Source organism: Diabrotica undecimpunctata, chromosome 9 (genome assembly GCF_040954645.1).
Source record: "Diabrotica undecimpunctata isolate CICGRU chromosome 9, icDiaUnde3, whole genome shotgun sequence".
In the NCBI taxonomy this organism is placed as follows: domain Eukaryota; kingdom Metazoa; phylum Arthropoda; class Insecta; order Coleoptera; family Chrysomelidae; genus Diabrotica; species Diabrotica undecimpunctata.
The window spans coordinates 132604995-132623216 of record NC_092811.1 but is presented as its reverse complement, the minus strand read 5'-3'; the positions used below and the strand labels follow the sequence as shown (position 1 = coordinate 132623216).

At 30.8% G+C, this 18222-nt stretch overlaps 1 protein-coding gene and 1 long non-coding RNA gene across 2 annotated transcripts; both read left to right on the top strand.

Annotated features, from left to right (window-relative positions):
• The first annotated feature begins 263 nt into the window (after positions 1–263).
• On the top strand, positions 264–10973 carry LOC140450035 (apolipoprotein D-like). Its single transcript, XM_072543459.1, has 5 exons — positions 264–542; positions 7395–7525; positions 10309–10397; positions 10523–10615; positions 10757–10973. The coding sequence occupies exons 1-5, from the start codon at positions 432–434 to the stop codon at positions 10882–10884; spliced, it is 552 nt and encodes a 183-aa protein (XP_072399560.1). The 5' UTR covers positions 264–431; the 3' UTR covers positions 10885–10973.
• Positions 10974–11119: 146 nt separating this feature from the next.
• On the top strand, positions 11120–17924 carry LOC140451494 (uncharacterized). The gene is made up of 5 exons (XR_011952054.1): positions 11120–11645; positions 11734–11905; positions 14534–14685; positions 15144–15303; positions 17752–17924. It is a non-coding gene; the product is annotated as an uncharacterized lncRNA (long non-coding RNA).
• Positions 17925–18222: the final 298 nt, after the last annotated feature.

The following is an 18222-nucleotide window of genomic DNA, read 5'->3' as shown; positions in this document are numbered from 1 at the left end:
GTTAAGATTGGTCCATGCGTTGTTGAGTTATGCGCTTACCAACACATTTTGCGATTCATTTTTATATTATAGATGCAGGTACTTTTGAACATGTACCTACAGCTATTTGCGTGAATATTTAAAAAAAAGTAGTTATTGCATATATTTCAAAGACTATTAATGACTAATTATTATAAAAAACAATATAAACAAATATTTGTTTTTGCAAAAAATTCTTATCTACCCCACTTACTAGTTATTATATATCACATAATAATTTTCCATTTAAAAAATTATGCGTTGCATTAACTTTACGACTCCATAATTGCAAAGTAAACATTTTTAACTGTTGAAGGTTGAATAAAGTGCAATAATTGAACTATTGGGAGCGCATTAATAGATTGGTTTTTTGTCAAGGAAGTTGTTTAGTCGATTTAAGCAGAAAAGATACGATGCGTTCAGAATTTTTCCTTGTAAGTTTGGTGATACCGATGTTACTGGCACAAATACCTATACCAAGATGTCCTAGTGTGAAAGTCCAACAAAATTTTGATGTTGCAGCCGTAAGTAGTGACTGTTATTATTTTGTGTGTGTCTGTGTTATTATTTTGATTTTTTAATGCTATAATCGACCAGGAAACTATAAGATATTCCCAAGACACTCTTTGATACAAGTATTTTAGAACTGCTATTGATAAATTTGGTAATAATAATATGTAATAAACAAAACATGCAAAAGATCAAACATAATTTTTTAATTATAAATAATATATAAACAATGTAAGATCGGTATTTAAATCTAAATAGTAAAGGTGAAGGCCGGTAAGTTATTTGGAAAAGTGACGCAATTTTACTGAGAAAACATAAAATATTTTAAAATGAGTATTTGTAAAATTATTTTCGTTAATTTGTTGCTTAGTTATTGCACAAATAGCTTTAAAAATTGATTTTTTTATAATTATTATTAACTTTTCTAAAAATATACAAAAAACTTTGATTCTCACAAATACCAGCATAACAACAATTGATAATATTTTTGTAAATTTTTTCTAATTTAGGTACATCATGTATTCTTGACAACACTGTGTCTGATCATAGAACTGTTTTAGTCGAACTTGAAATCGATATATCGAAATTGCCTATGTCTTGTCAAAAGCGATATTTTTCTGAGAGTGGGATAGATAATTTTGTTACGAGTCTTGTGCTGGAAGATTGGAATCTTGTTTATGGTATACTTGATACTAATTTGGCTTTTAATGTGTTTGTTGATATTTTTTCGTATTATTTTAACATTAATTTTCCATTGCAAAATAAACGTATTATAAATGATCGTAAAAAATGGGTAAACACTGAAGTACGCTTATCTAGTAGTAACTTAAAAAACTTGCATGTTTTATCTAGATCCTGTCCGTGTCTTCGTGAATATTACAAGTTAGAAAAAAAGAAACACCAGAAACTTTTATGTTTGACAAAGAAAAATTATTAAGAGAATATTATTTCATTATCAGATAATCCAACAAAAAGTGCCTGGAGACTTGTTGCCGACGTGACTAATAATGTTGACAATAATAGAAGGAAAAATATATGTCTAAAATCAGATGAAAATTGTGTAATAGAGGAATGCCCTATTGTTGCTAACATGTTCAATGTTTTCTTTAAGAATGCTCCAATTGAGGTACGTTCTAAAATTCCCAGTCATCAAAATAGTACTTTAAGGAAACCGCCTTATAATGAAAATGACAATTTTTTACAATTATGTCCTTACACTCCAAATGAGCTGAGTGAATTATTGATAGGAAAATTGAAATCTTCAAAATCGTGTGGATTTGATGAAATACCTCAATTTTTATTAAAAAAAGTAATTCCATTCATATTATCACCTTTAACATTTCTAATAAACTTGTCTTTTGCAATGGTATTTTCCCGGATTATCTAAAGGTGGGAAAAGTCGTTCCTGTACATAAGAAAGGTGATCCAAAGAATATTAGTAATTATCGCCCAATAACTGTCCCTTCAGTGTTTTCAAAAATATTCGAATACTGTTATCTTAACAGATTAAACTCTTATTTATTGGAGAAAGGTATTGTTAGTAAATATCAGCATGGCTTTCAGGCAGGTAAGTCTACAAATACAGCAGTTCATTCATTTTATGAGACTTTAACTAACTATATTGATGCGGATGAATGCCCTGTCGGGATTTTTTGTGATCTCAGTAGGGCATTTGACTGTGTCGATCATACGTTACCCATTAATAAGTTAGAAAATATTGGAATAAAAGATCTCTCTCTAAAATGGATAAAATCCTACCTATCAGAACGTCGTCAGTATGTCTCCTTAACAGATGTATCCCAACAATCAGTAAATATTTGCAAATCAGATTACATTTACATTCATATGGGTGTTCCACAAGGTTCTGTAATTGGCCCAATATTATTTCTTATTTACTTAAATGATATTGTCTCAATAAATTCTGCTGTACAGTTTACACTTTATGCAGATGATACTTCAATACTTATATCAGATAAATCACATATATCTCTTGAAAATAAATGTAACGAACTTTTGTGTGATCTTAGTAATTGGTTTTCCTCGAATTACTTACATCTTAATGCGGATAAAACGCATGCTATTCATTTCCACAATAGACAGAAACATCTGTTAGATATCGAACTATCAATATATTCTAAACAAATTGAAAAAGTTCATTGCCTAAAGTTTTTGGGTTTGTATGTTGATGAATGTCTCAATTGGAAAAGGCAATGTGATGATATTATTTCCAAAATAAACTCATCATGCTACCTACTTCGAAACCTCAAAGATATACTAAGTGAAAAACAGCTAATTATGCTGTATTATGCTCAGGTGGAGTCTCGTTTGCGGTATGGCATAGTATTTTGGGATAGGTCTTGTAAATTCGGTGAAGTCTTTCTGTCTCAAAAGAGAATAGTCCGTTGTATTGCTGGTATTTCTCGAATCACTAGCTGTAAGAGTTACTTTACTAGATATAAACTTTTAACTGTTCCGTGTTTATATATTTTTGAAGTTTGTGTTTTTATTCATTCAAATATTGAGAAATTTAAAACTAATAGTCAAATTCACAATATAAATACAAGGCAGAATCAAAAATTACATGTGCCTTTTTCTAAAGGAAATATGCATTTTTACTCACCTGCAATAATAGGTCAAAGAATATATAATAAGTTACCCGAGCCAATAAAAAAATGTAAGAATATGAAAATATTTAAATTAACTTTAAAAGACTTTTATTGCAGAATACGTTTTATTCTGTTAATGAATATTTTAGTAGTTGACATTATTTTAAGTAGGTATATACTAGTAATTTTACATTTTCTATTTGTGTTTGTCTTGTAATGTTAGGTTTAGCGTAATTTTAGATTTGCATTTATATTTACTTATTTTGTTTTCTAAACTGTGACTGATCCTATACAAATTGTATTTGTCAAAAAAGAAATAAAGTATTATTATTATTATTATTATTCTAGCGTTGATTGAATATCTGAATTAGTATTACCAATTATATCATAGGTTTTCTTTTTTTATTTTTGTTAGGTATATTATGGGCACAGTAGGCCTCTGCCTAGTTCAATGTTCATTAATAATAATATATCTCCAATTTGTTACAGGATCTTTATGACAAAATTCTGATTTTTCTGTGTGGTTTACTAAAAACATTTGTCACGAAAGTTTCTGTTTTTGCAGAAATTCTTAGCTGTATAAAAAATTTTAATTTTAATTAACCCTTTCAGTCGCAGAGGTACTTAGAAGTACCAGTAATCGGAACCATCCTTATATATACTATATAAGGATGGTTCCGATATGGATGATCCCTATAAACATTTTTTAATAAATTTTAAACAATTTAATTTTTATAATATTGATGTTGTGATGTTACTAAAACAATATGCTACTGAAAAGTACCGCTGGGATAAATTCAGAGTGGAAAAATATTCTCCCTGTCTTATTCCATTGCCAGCTTCAATAGGGTCGGTTAGTTCTTCTTCTACTTTTACTTTTATTGTGTTGTTTTGGTAGATATTTTCGATCGTTTTGATTATTCCTAGAGGTATCTCTCTTGCGTGAAGTAAGTGGATAACGTCTTTTGATTTGACCCGGTCAAATGCCTTTGTAAAGTCCACGAAACATAGATATGCCGGTTTATTGTATTCTAATGATTTCTCTTGCACTTGTCTCATTATAAATATAGTGTCGGTGTATGATCATCCCGACCTAAAACCTTGTTGTTGTTCTACTAGTGTTATAATTTCATTCAGTTAACTGTTATCACTTTGGTTGTTAATTTTATTGTTGTGTTTAATAAATTAATTCCTCTGTAATTTTCCTGGTCCGATTTGTCTCCCTTTTTGAAGAGAGGTATTAGAATGCTTGATCTCCATTCTTGAGGAATACATAAAACAACTCGTTCACCTGAATTATATTTGGAGTATTTCTCTTGAATTTTTCGTCTTTGCCTTGATATACTTAAATTTTTTTTACAAAGCCAGTCACGTCAGAGTAACACCAGAGCTTATACTCCCTTTTTATCAGTTTCATCGAATTATATTGTTTAATAGATGATCAGCCTTTAAATTTTACAATTGACTCGTCGACACATATTTTCTGTCCATCATAATAATTACCAAATTGGAAATTTAGACAATCCAGCAAAGGTTTAATTTTATATAACCGATCGGTATTATTTTTTGATATTAACGAGTTGTCGTTTACATGCAAAAATCTTAAAACGGTCTACAAACTATTTCTTGGCATAGTTTCTGCAACAAATGAAACAGATAGATCTTCTTGGCTTAACCAATAATTTCGGAGTTCAGAAACTATATGGTAGCCCATTAAAAAGTTTATCCCGATAAATGTTAAGAGCTCTTTCTTGGACATATTCAGTTGTTTTTCCTTTTGTGTGGCATAAAGGTTACTCTGATAAGTTATATCTTCTATGCTTTTATCTAAAAGCTTAACAAAAATATTTAAAGCGGTCTCACATTCTCTAAAATGAACTTCTTTCCAAATACAGGCAGCTTTATGATACAGACAATTATATGATACAGACTTATATAATACAGACAATTATGCCCAACGGTACTCTCAACTACCAATGAAAGAAATGTCATTTTTAGTGACTAAATATTCAAAACCATTTAAAAACATTAATAAGTTAAACAAAAAACTTCTTATGCTGCCATTTTTTAAAGATAAAAGTGTAGACGTTATTTCAACAATAAACAATACACTTTGAAGGAAGCACTTATAGACAACCCTGACTACCATAACAATGATACAAACAAAAAATGAAGAATTCGCACTGCACATCGCATGACTGTAACTACAATTACAACCAATGAAATCGCGAAATAGCTATGGTAAGATGTAAAGGAAAACTATCAACCTATCAAATATGAAACTGGTATTAGACAAGGAGATTCGCTGAGCCCATTAATATTTAATCTGATAATGGATGAAATCATAAAGAAAGTTAAAAAAAGAAGAGGATATAGAATGGGAGAAAAGGAAATAAGGATAGTATGCTACGCCGACGACGCCATAATAACAGCTGAAAATAAAGATGACCAAAAAAGATTAATTAAATAATTCGAAGATACGGCGCTCATATACAACATGGAGATCTCAACAGAGAAAACTAAAGCGATAGTGATATCAGCGGAACCGAGAAGATGTAAACTAGTCGTAAATAACAAAATAATACAAGTGATGGAAACTGAATACTTGGGAATAAAACTGTCAAGCTAAGGAAAAGTGGAAGAAGAAGTTCAAAAACAAGTGAACATGGCAAACAGAGCAGCAGGATGTCTCAACAACACAATCTGGAGAAACAAATACCTCACAACGGAAACGAAAACCGGGATATATAAATCAACAATAAGACCGATAATGACGTACACAGCGGAAACAAGAGCAGATACGGCGAAACACAAAGACTACTAGAAACAACAGAAATGAAAGTCTTACGAAAAATAACAAACCAAACTCTAAGAGACAGAGTAAGAAGTGAGGAAATACGAGCGAGATGTGGTATAGAGGAAATAAACTCGTGGATCAAAAGAAGAAAAGTGGAATGGAATCAACACATCGAAAGAATGACAGAAAATAGAATAGTACGAATAGCAAGAGACAAATCGCCAAATGGAAGAAGATCATTGGGACGATCGAGGAAAAAATGATCAGACAACGTCAATTGAGGCTAAAAACCGAAGTAAAACAGGCATTTTGCCTATTTATAAAGTAGGGAGAAGAAGAAGAAGAAATCGCGTTGTTCAATGCTACACTTAGATGTACCGTTGAGAAATAATCCCTTAAAACTAGTCAAAGTAGTTTTAATGTAAAATAAATGAAGTTTAGGTGTATCGGTGGGACTTAAAGGTCGACAAATTATAATTTCGTCTGGGATTGAAAGGGTTAACTGATCAATAACAAGCATATTATACTCTTTGCAAATTATCCAACCATTTTTTATTAGAATTCATAATGGTTTCTAATAAGAAGTGTTTAATTTTTACGCTAATTCCTAGTTTTCTACTTTTAGAAAAATTGTATTAAATTCTATTAATAAAAATATAATGGCGCCTGAAAAACTTTTTGTTGGTAGTTTTAAATGTTCTATTTCGCATTTTGTTCCACAATCCCGGTTGAAAATTAATTATTCCTGTTTACTAATTCCTGAACACTCAAAACTAACATTTTGTGAGCAAATATCGCAATTGATTTTTTTTTATATATAATACAATAGATATCCCGCTATCTATTAATATTGCAATGACTGAGCCACAAAGTAAATTAGTGACAAGGTACAAACTGCTTGTCACTAATTACAGAACCATCCCTATCTTTACATGCTACCTATTATTTTGGGTTTGAATTCCTATCTACAGCTGTTTATCTGTTGGTGGAATCTCCGTGAGTTTTTTCTGTTATGGTGATTAACAATATCGTTTAGAACATTTTTGCAATACTCTTTCTTTTCCTTTCTAAACGTTCCTTTTTTCTAGTTGGAGTTTTTCATAATCTTCCAAAATTAATATCATTAGATGTTACTGTCATTATTAATAGATGTACATTCGTCGTCGAACCAATCTTCGTTTCTTCTGGTCTTGTTAGATTTTAAACCACTTTTAACTATTGTGTGCATAGATTCTTTAGATTTTCTTCGATTTTTGATTACACTTCGTTTAAAATTTGCAAATTATTATCTCTAGTGGTTTCAGAATTCTCAGTATTATATTTCGTATTATATTACTTTATAGATTCTAAAACTAAAAAATTTTGGTTTGTGATTTTTGTAAGAAACTTTTTTTTCTGTAATTCAGTTTGTGGTTGTTATTTACACACTAAAACGTTTTTTAATCATTTTCTTATTATTTTAGTATTTAGGTAAATGGTACGAGTATGAAAAGTATCCACTAATATTCGAAATAGGCGGCAAATGTATTACCGCAGACTATTCGAAAAGGAGTGATGGTAAAGTTGAAGTTTTCAACCAGATGAAAAATGTTTTGTAAGTATTTGGTGAAGAAATTAAAACTTTCTACATTTCTCTCGAGTTATCAACAATTTTTAGTTGTTTACAAATATTCAGAAACTACTTTGGTCCTTCGTTAATTTATTTATTGATTTATTATTTTGTCTTTCACATCCTACAAATGTGAAAACGGAAGAGTATGCAAAAAAATATGAAGAAAATAGAAAATCAGCCAGAAAAAATACCAGAAAAATAAATAATAAACATAATAAAAGTAAGAACGTTAACGTAATATTAAATACAACAGCAAATTCTCAGAAAGCTAAATCAAGGATATATTTATTTCCATCATTTCCATTACTAATACCAGGATATATTTATTTCCATCATCCGTTTCTGGAAATGGACCCGCAATGTCGATTGCTACTCTTTCCATAGGACTACCAACATTATACTGTTTCATGGGTGCCCTCTTTTTACCAGCTGGACCATTACTGGTTGCACACAGTTCACATTTCAGGCACCATCTTCTTACATCATCTTTACAGTTCACCCAATAGAACCGTTCTCGAACCTTTTGCAGAGTCTTCGTGATACCAAAGTGTCCACCTGATGCACCGTCATGCAACTGACGCAATACTTCTGACACTTTACTTTTTGGTATAATCAACTAAAGCTTAGATTCTGTACCATCATCGTTCTTAAAGGTTCTATACAGAAGATTATCTTTTAGTACTAGGCAATTCCATTGGCTCCAGGAAGACTAAATTTCTGGGCTACATGCACCAATGTCTTGCCAAGAAGGTCTCTCACTTCGACGCATCCAATCCAATACTCTTTTTATACATGAATCATCTGCTTGAGCCTCTTGTAACTGTTGAGGCTTTCATTGATCATTAATGACGGTGGTTCGTCTCACAGGGCAAAGTCGTTCCTCTAATTTAATACAGCGATTATAATTTGCACTGAATGATCGTCTCGAAAGAGCATCAGAATTGTTGAATTGTTTTCCAACTCTTGTATTATTTGCTTGCAATTTACGGCGAATGAGGCATACTTCGCCACCATTCCGACAGCTAGGCTCCCTTCTCTGCGGCATCGTGTTACGAACTACTTTTCGTACTATACTATCGTTGTCTGGTTGTTCTTTTCAGTTTGTTGTTTTCTTTGTGGTTGATTTTGTTGTCCTGTTTTAGATATCCTCTTCAGGACGTGGTTTGTTTTTTTGTTGGTGTCAGCATTTGTCGATGCATTGTGCTCACTGGTGGTACGCTTCGATGGCTGTAGTCCTAGGGAGGAGGTGGTGTCCAGGGTGATCAGAGGCGAAAGTCTGTTGAGCTAAAACGGTCCTTTTTAGAATTTTATTAGTAAAATTATATGGTTATGAATTGTGACTGAATTTAATTCGTAAGTATATAAATGATATGAATCGCGGAGAGGGCAGCTGTGGCTGTAGCCTCAACAATAGACAGGTATAATTGTGCAATAGGATCGGGAAACCACAGAAAACCGATTCCTCCCTGTCGTAGCAAGCTCGAAGGGAGCAATTTAATAATTACGGTGAAAATAGAGTGGAGTTGCTTCCAGGATATCAATATATTCATCAAAGAGTTCGTTGCTGGAAAGAGTAACCAATTTAGTGGGTAGTTTTGATTGTATAACTCCTGTTCAAAGAGAAGATCCTCTCATTGATGGACTGGATATTCGACAGTTGACGTAGTAGGGCGGAGGGGTAGTCGTGTCCTTTGTTGTTTACTTCACGCAGGATTCCCTGTTCCAATCCCAGCAGTTGTTGTGCAAAGCGGCGATTGAACATGATATAAAGATTTTCTCTATATTTAATCACCGGCCTGATAAATGTTTTGTAGGTACGTGTGTATAAGTGTACGTGGGTGTGTAGGTCCGAACTTATCACAGAGGGATTGAGTAAATCGACTCTTCTGCTCACCCTATTACAGGCTGCAGATACATCGGCCCTTCGTTTAGTGTTTCTGTGAACATCACAACGAAGTACTCAATCTGGTTACAGAGTTGGAGTTGGATGCCCCAGATTCTGGGGTCGGTTCTTCCAGCTACATTGTGTGTAGTGTATCCGCTGAGTGTCGACTAATACTTTCTAACAGTTTAAGTCTTTTTCAAAATCACTGCTGAATTTATTTTTAAATAAATAAATTACCTCACACCGTACACCACTGTAGCGTTTTTAATAAAACGAGAGGTTATATTGGTGCTTTGGCGGGCTGCACAAAAAGTTGCAAAGGGCTGCATGCGTTCCGTGGGTTGCAGGTTGCCCACCTCTGTTATAGATGAAAACAAAAGAGAAGACCACGAGTTAAATACAAGAATATCAAGAAAAAATGGAAAGATAGATTTATCCTATACAAAATGTTTGTATAAAAAAACTGTCAAATAGCATATATAAAACATTTTATGACCGACAGTTCTGTATGAAAGCGTAATATGAATGGTATAGCTACTGAAAATTGAAACAATAAATATATAGAAGGGACAACTTTGGAAAACATTTATGGAGGTATTAGGGAAGAAGAGATATCCAGAAGGAAAGCGAGAAACTAGTATACTGAATTTTTATAATAATACCGTATTAACTTAAGACTAAATTATTCTTCATATCTTATATTTGCATAGTTTTCTGTTATAAATATTTACCCTTTATTTGACAATGTTTTCGTTGGCATATCCTTTCTCTCTAAATAAATTTTTCTTTGGTAGCTAACTTGTTTTATAGTTGTATTTTAAAATTGTTGTTGTTTAATAATGAATGCAAACCATTTTATTATTACTTTATATGATTTTAGAACCAATTCAGTATCATCAATTAAAGGAACAGCTGAATTAGCATCAGATAAAGGAGAAGCAAAACTATCAGTCACTTTTAAAACACCCGGTACGTAGGAATTCCTTATTCTAAACATAAAGTGTTGAAAAATGGGTAAGGTTATTGCATTTCAGTATTTTCGCTATATGATTTAACCCTTACACACAAATTAACTGTTTTTCTTGTTTTTTCAGTGACTGTTACTTCGCCTTATTGGGTACTAAGTACGGACTATGCAAACTATGCAGTAGTGTATTCTTGCCAAACAATCTTGGGTTTTTCTGCTCGTATGTATTTATCTACTGATTACGTTGATATAAATAGTTTTCGTTTTCATACAAATTTTTCAAAAAAAAATGTCAAACGATATTTCTTATTCTCTAATTATTAAGTAAGTATGTCTAATTATTTCGTTCTATTTTTTGTAGACACTGCATGGATTCTTACTAGAGATCAACACCCGTCTCAAGATATTATCAAAACGGCTCGAAAAATACTTACGGATAATAAAATCGACACTACTTTCTTGATAAAAACAGATCAAAAACATTGTTAACTATCAAAATATTGTATATTAATTTTGTTTGATGTTAAATATTAAGTTGTTTCTTTGTTGAATATATATACAAGTAGGTTAAGTAAACACGTCGATGTTTTATTTTTTCAAAGCTTCAGATTCTTTTCCAGAATAAATCAATCGTATCGGCGATTAGGTTGAGTAGACATTCTCAAATCTATTGCTGAACAAGTTGACATTGACAATAACTTGACATAAGTTTGACATCAATTAACTGTCAGAACCAGATATTTGGAAACGAAATGGGTAACTTACCAAAAAATATATATGTAATATTGTTTGTGGTTACCATTGTTTTAAAGTTTTAAAGATTATTAATACGAGAATTATTAGCTGAGATTATTGAGCCGAGGACAATTTTAAACGCATGGAATTTTGTAAACTCTTGTTAGATCAACAAGATGAAAATGAATATTTTTTAAAAAACGTTTTATGTTAACCCAGGAATGAATCAAATCAACATTTTCCTTACATCCGAAACATAATCCTTCTGGCGTACGATATTGGCAAAGGATGTAGACGCATATTGGTCTCGGCATAATAAACACTTGAGTATTCCAGTAATAACAGATAACACCAAAAACTTAATGTTTTGGGGGAGGGACTATATCTTCGATCCATTTTTTATTGATGGAATTGATGGAAATTTAAGTGGCAATAAATATTTAGAATAGTTGCAACATCATCTTCAATATTTTAATTTAAAATATTTGGAACTTGAGGAAATTACAATGACCAAGGTATAGTTTTTGTATCTTAACTTTTATGAAACTTGTGGAAATTGGATTGTATATTGTTTTTACAATAATGTTTGCATTTTGTTTTTAGATTAGAAGGCAACATGAAAACATTTGCTAAGGAAATGAAATGGAGAAACATGTGTCTGAAAAAGAGACTTCTATAAAATGAAATTGGTTATTAAATTACACTTTACAATGCCATAAGGTTATAGTGATTTGAAGATGAAAAGTAGATCCAGTTTCACCAGGAATTGAACAAGGTGAGCAAGCCATTATATTCTCACTAGTCATAGTCATGTTAATAGCAAAGAATATAGACGTATATGCGTTTCATCCTATTAACAATGAATATAGAGGCATATGCTTCTATATTCTTTGTTAATAGGATGAAACTTTAAATACAGGATATGTTTTATAATGATTATACTCCAGTAATATAGCTCTGTGTTTGCTTCTGGAGATTTTTGTCTTCTTAACTTACTGTGTATTATCAATTTTGTGTTTGTATTATCAATACAACAATAATATAGTAATTAAAAACTTTATATTTAGGCTTTAAAATCTCATAAATAGTTTTTGTTATTTATATATTGTTAAACATATTTGCTTTTGTAAGTGGTTATTACACTATATACTGCTTCTCTATTCATCTGGCATTTATCCCACTGGTTTATTCGATTTAAAAAACCTTTCAACCAACTTATCAAATTGTTTCACATTATATTTGATTCATATCTAGTTTATATATCATAAATTACTAAAAGACAATTGAAAAATTAAAACTTTTTACAATAACAATCTCATTAATCCTGACAAGGACTTGTTTGGCAGATGATTATTAATTTCTATGTATTTTATTTTCTAGAAAATAAATTGTAGTACTGGATTTCCATGTTTTATATAAAAATTCAGGACTTTCAGCCCAGGCTTCAAATTTTATTGCCTCTAAGCCTATTGTTTGTTTTTTTTTTTTTCTTTTAGAATTTATTTTAAAGTATAAATTTCATCACAGGATTGCAGTTGTATTCCATATTATCTATGCTTGAGGTGAAAGCATAATTAACTGATTATTTAACACAAAAATATGAAGAAAACGAAACTAATATGAAGAATGAGACTAGGAAATTCCAATGGAAATAAATGAGTTTGTGTGGAAGTATAAGTGATTAAAGAAGTAGTTGCCAGAAGAAGAAATAATTTATGAAGAATGTAAATCTAAACGTTAAAAATGGTTCAGGAGAATGAATCACTATTTATTACAAAAAAATGAATATTATAATATCCTACCTTTATTATAGGAATACCTGACAATGTTTATGTTTTGTTATGTTTGTTATGTTAACAGTTGTCATATTATAATTATAAAAATCATCTAATTATTTTTAATTACTTTTAAAAAATATAGATAGAACGAACTATATATTCAAAAATTACTCTTCTTTCTTTTTACATACAGATATTATTGTACCAAATTATAGTGAAAATATATATTTAAATAAAAATATTGTTCTATCTTTAACAAGCAAATACAAAGAGGCAATAACTCTATATACAGATGCGTCTAAATCTCCAGATGGAACCGGATGCGCTTTTTTTATACCATCGGAACATATAGAAAAGAAATTCAAACTGAACCCGGAAACTTCGATTTATACAGCAGAGGCTATTGCAATATATGAAGCTTTATTATATGTAGCTGAAGTTGAGTTTGCCCATATTCTAATTCTGTCGGACTCCTTAGCAGTGTTAAAATCCATTGGTAAATATGGACCACCTAACTTACAAGACTGCCCATACATTTATAGAATTAAACATATTATTCAAACTCTTTTAACTAAAGGAATCAATGTACATTTTCTCTGGATTAAAGCACATGCAGGATTTGAACATAATGAATATGTCGACTTATTAGCCAAAGAAAGCATTTTATCCGATACTGGTATTCTACATAAAGTAACGCTTTCTGACAGTATTGTTTCTTGCAAGTTAACATTGCTTCGAGAGTGGAGCTACCAGTGGAAGGAATACTCTTTTGTGAACCAAAATAGATACTCGATAATTCAGCCAGATATTCCCAAATTTCCTTGGTACAAGTCTTTTAGAGCTTCCAGGAGGCACATAACCTCCATTATTAGAATACGTTTCGGACACGCATGTTATCCAAAGCACTTATTTAAAATAAAGGTTTTGGATGATGACAAATGTGAGCATTGTGGAGAGGAAAGTGATTTAGATCATATATTTTTTGGTTGTTCTAAAAACAGAGTGTACTCATCCAAACTTATAAATGATTTATTAAAATATAAAATAGCAGCTCCTTGGAATATACTATATTTATTATCACTTGGCTCTGTAGATATTTACAACTCCTTAATTCAATTTTTAAAAGACAGCAAATTATCATTATAATTCTCTAAAAATTATTTAGTTAGTAGATGTAATAGTCTTTTATTTTGATAGGGCATTTAGGTAAATAATTATAATGATGACTGTCTTAGTCCTTTTGTGTCTGGCTGTATGACGATAAGTCTAAGCCAAAAAATCTAATTATTTTATCGAAAGATCTAATAGAAAAGGAAGGATATAAATATCTTAATAAGCTAGTGATAACATGGTGACAGTGGAGTTAAATGACAAAATTGATTGAAGAAGAATGAGCAGGGGTAGAGGTTATATAAACATGTTATCTTTCAGTTGATATAATATAACTCAAATATATTTTAATTTTAAATCATTTGTGCTAGATTGAAGGAATTCAGTATATTTAAATGTAGATAGGCACAGTGATATGTTTTGTTGTGGTGCTGATTTTAATTAAACAGTTGGGAGATATTTTTACACAGCATTTCCTTTAAACTGTAAACTAACATAGTATACCATGTTTTTAGTTTAGAAGGTCCTATCAGAATGGATCTACTTATGAGAGAAGAAAATGGGCCAGTAAAGTCAGTTGATAAAAGGAAATATGCAAGCGAGTAATAGTTTACAGTATTACTGAAGTATGGGAGAATGAAGAACTGGTTGGATGAGAACAAGGAAGGTAAGCAAATCATAGTATCGTAAAAGTTACAGATTCGTAGATTAGAATTTCCAGCAGAGAAATTAAACAATTACTTCTTGCATTTTACTTTCTAGGTTAGAATATTTCAGAACTTTGTTATGTTTCAATCAGAAGCAATCTAAATGTTAGTGCCACTAAAGATTTAACAAATCATTTACTAATATTATTTTTTGGAACATAATCCTATGGTTACTTTTTGTAATGTATTTAAATTTTTGTTTTGATTCCATCATAAAGAGTGAATTTATGATAGACTTAAAGTAGGAGTGGAGAGTAGTGAATCAATGTGAAGACCTGCTATTCCATGATGCTAATCATGACAACTGTATCTTGTGGAGCTAGTTCTGCTAGCTTCGCTTCAAAAATATAAAAAAGAAATTGTTTTTTATTTGCATTTTGTTTTATTTTATACATTATTATAGTTTTATGTTTTACAGTTCTAGGGTAATTAATGAAGATTCAACATATGTGTATGAAGCAACCACTGCAGGGTAGAAAATATCTCAATTCAAACAAGATGGTATAAATGAGCACTAACGTCCAGATGAAGAGATAAATGAGATGTTTCCAAATACAGGAATAGATTCCAATATTTATGTTAGTAAAACATTTTTTTCGATTAATTTGTTAAGTATGACCCATCCTTGATTACAAAGATATCTCCCAAATATTTTGCAGCTAAGAAAATTATTAAACATCTGTTATTCTTTCCGGTTTGAAACTTATATTATAACAACAATTTGTAAGTTTACATTGTTGCAATACTAATTTTCTTCTAAGAAGGAATAGTTTAATTGAGTAACTTAGCTTATGAGTCCTGTCTGTCCATATATTTACTGCATTCGTCTGCAACAGATACTCCTTTTCTTTAACATTTGTCTGTGTAACATTCTTTGCGTTTAATTTTCTATTCAATCTCAATGTTCCTAGAATATGGGTTTGACACTTTAGATGTGCTATTATCAAACTTACTGGTGTGTAATAGTTTTCAATACATAAAATATGACCCTTATCCAAGAGATTCTTGTTAAAGTTTGTAAATGAAACGAACCAGTTGAGTATACTTTATTTTTGTTATGAAAGTGAATATAATTTACAGTTTATGTTGTACCAACCTTAATTTCCAGTAAATGACATATGGCGCTAATATTTAAATTTTGTTTAGTTGATATCAATATTTTAACACCCCCACTTTTAATAAAAATGAAATTTATAGGCTACCCATAGCTAACAGGAATTAAGACTAGGAACATGAAATACCTGAACCCTGTACCGAACTGAAGCACTCACAGCTTTACTAGACATAGTGAACACATACAACGTAGGTGTTTTAGCACTGCAGGAAATGCGGTGGATGGGAACTGCATGTGTGTGACAACATAACCCATTACATATATTACAGCTTCAATGAAAGCCAATATATAGATGGGGTGTGATTTATTGTAAAACGGGAGAACAAAAGGCCCTATTATTGACTTTAAAGCCTTCAGTCAAAGAATGTGCTATTTGCGCTTAAAAGGGAAATTCTTTAATTACAGTTTGATCAATGCACATTGATTATCATTAAATGAAGTAATCCATTCAATTTTTTTAAATTAAATCACTCAGCAAATCCCTAAGAAAAACAGCCTCTTTAGCAACCTCTGACAAGGCCATATACTCTGTCTCACAGCTAGATAAAGCATTCTTTGTTTTGCACTTTGACAAGATATTGCAGAGCCACAAAACTTAAATACATATCCAGTAAAGGATCTACGATCTAATATATTGCTTGCCCAATCGGCATCAACAAAACCTTGTAATTCTGAATAATCTTTTGAGTCAATCAGAGAATAGTTAATAGTGTCTTTTAAATACCTCAATACTCTTTTTACACATTTCCAATGACACTCTTTATATACATTGTTAAATTTCTCAAGAAACCTACTGTAAATGATATATTGGTTCTGGTTAAAACAGATAAATATATCCAAATGCCAATTAGCCTCTGATAAGAAAATTTATCTCTAATACAATTGTTACTATCATCCATTGTTAAAGATAACTTTGGTTCAATTGGAGCTTTAACTCCTTTGGCATCACTCATTGTTAAATCTCTTTAACAACTGACTAATATATTCAAAGCAATATAACCTTTATTTGGATCAAAGTATTTGCATACATAAACATTCCTTAATTCTACACATTTACTTTTCAGCTCATTTTTTAGTCTACTTGTTTCACTTTCATCTTTTGAACACAAAAACATCATCTACATATACTGCCACGACTTTATTTTATTATTTTCTCTAAGGTTCATGATTTTGATTTCTTAGACTTAATATTTTCCAAAACATTATTTACTTCATAATTCTAGGACTAGAAGACTGTTTAAGCCGATAAATAGCCTTATTTAATTTTAAACATTTGTAACCTTCTAAATCTCTCTCTAGTGATTGCATTTATATTTTTCTATGCAGAGGGCAATACACTTATTTGATGAATCGTGGCATTTTAGTGAGATTATAAATATAGCTTCGGGACTAGTTTGAGAGGCAGACAATTATAAATTTTTACCTCAACAACGACTATAGTGTAATAATTTAGTAGCTGTCAATAAAACTATATTTTTTGTAACCTTCATTTACACTGTTCCCAAATTCTTCCCAGGATTTTTGTTTCGCATCTATTATTGCCTTTTTGGCGTTTCTATTGTTATATAGTTCTTTCACCCTCTGATCCTTTGTTTGCACATATCCTTTCCATGCTTATTTTTTTATCAGTGATATCATATCCACTTTTACTGGGTTTTTCACCACCTGATTCGTAGTTGGATTTCCTTTTTTTCTTAATTTCTCTCTTAATTTGTTAATTTGCTAGTTATAGACTAATTAGATCATTTGATATTTTATCTTCAATTCTGGTATCAACGTGGTACTATATGGTGGCACTTAATTTGTTAATTGTTGGCCTTATTTAATTACAATCGAAATATCAATTTTTGCTTCATAAATATAAATGTCTATTTTACAAAATTAATTTATAATCAACTTTTATTAATTACAGATAAGAAAGAAGCAGACAACTCTATCAGGAATGTCCTGTCTTTACTGACCTGCACTTCAAATATTGTTAATATATTATTGTGTCAATAAGAGATTAAAAATTTCCATATGTAAATTTAGTTTAGGATTAATTTTGTGTTAAGTTTTCGGTTTGCTAATAAAATGTTAAGTGAATCTTATCGTGTATCATTTCTACAAGTATATTCCTTTTCAATAATAGTGTTCAAATTGTCTTGATGGATAAAATTCAATAAGAGCAGATCTGTACAGAAGAGTATTGAAACAAACATATTTATACACCTATTATTATAAAATTTACCCATAATCTATAATTGAGCAGGGCTGCAATAGATGGGGCCACTTACATAAAATACAGGACTCGCGAATTTTAGGTACTTAAATAATTTAACAAAAAGGTGAGAAAACAAAGGGGGGCGGGCATACACCAAACATCAGAATGAGTCTTAAAATT

Coding starts and splice junctions, on each gene's coding strand:
- LOC140450035 (XM_072543459.1), top strand. CDS start 432: ATGCGTTCAGAATTTTTCCTTGTAAGTTTGGTGATACCGATGTTACTG. Junction 7,526..10,308: donor AACCAGATGAAAAATGTTTT/GTAAGTATTTGG, acceptor ATATGATTTTAG/AACCAATTCAGTATCATCAA. Junction 10,616..10,756: donor AATCTTGGGTTTTTCTGCTC/GTATGTATTTAT, acceptor TATTTTTTGTAG/ACACTGCATGGATTCTTACT.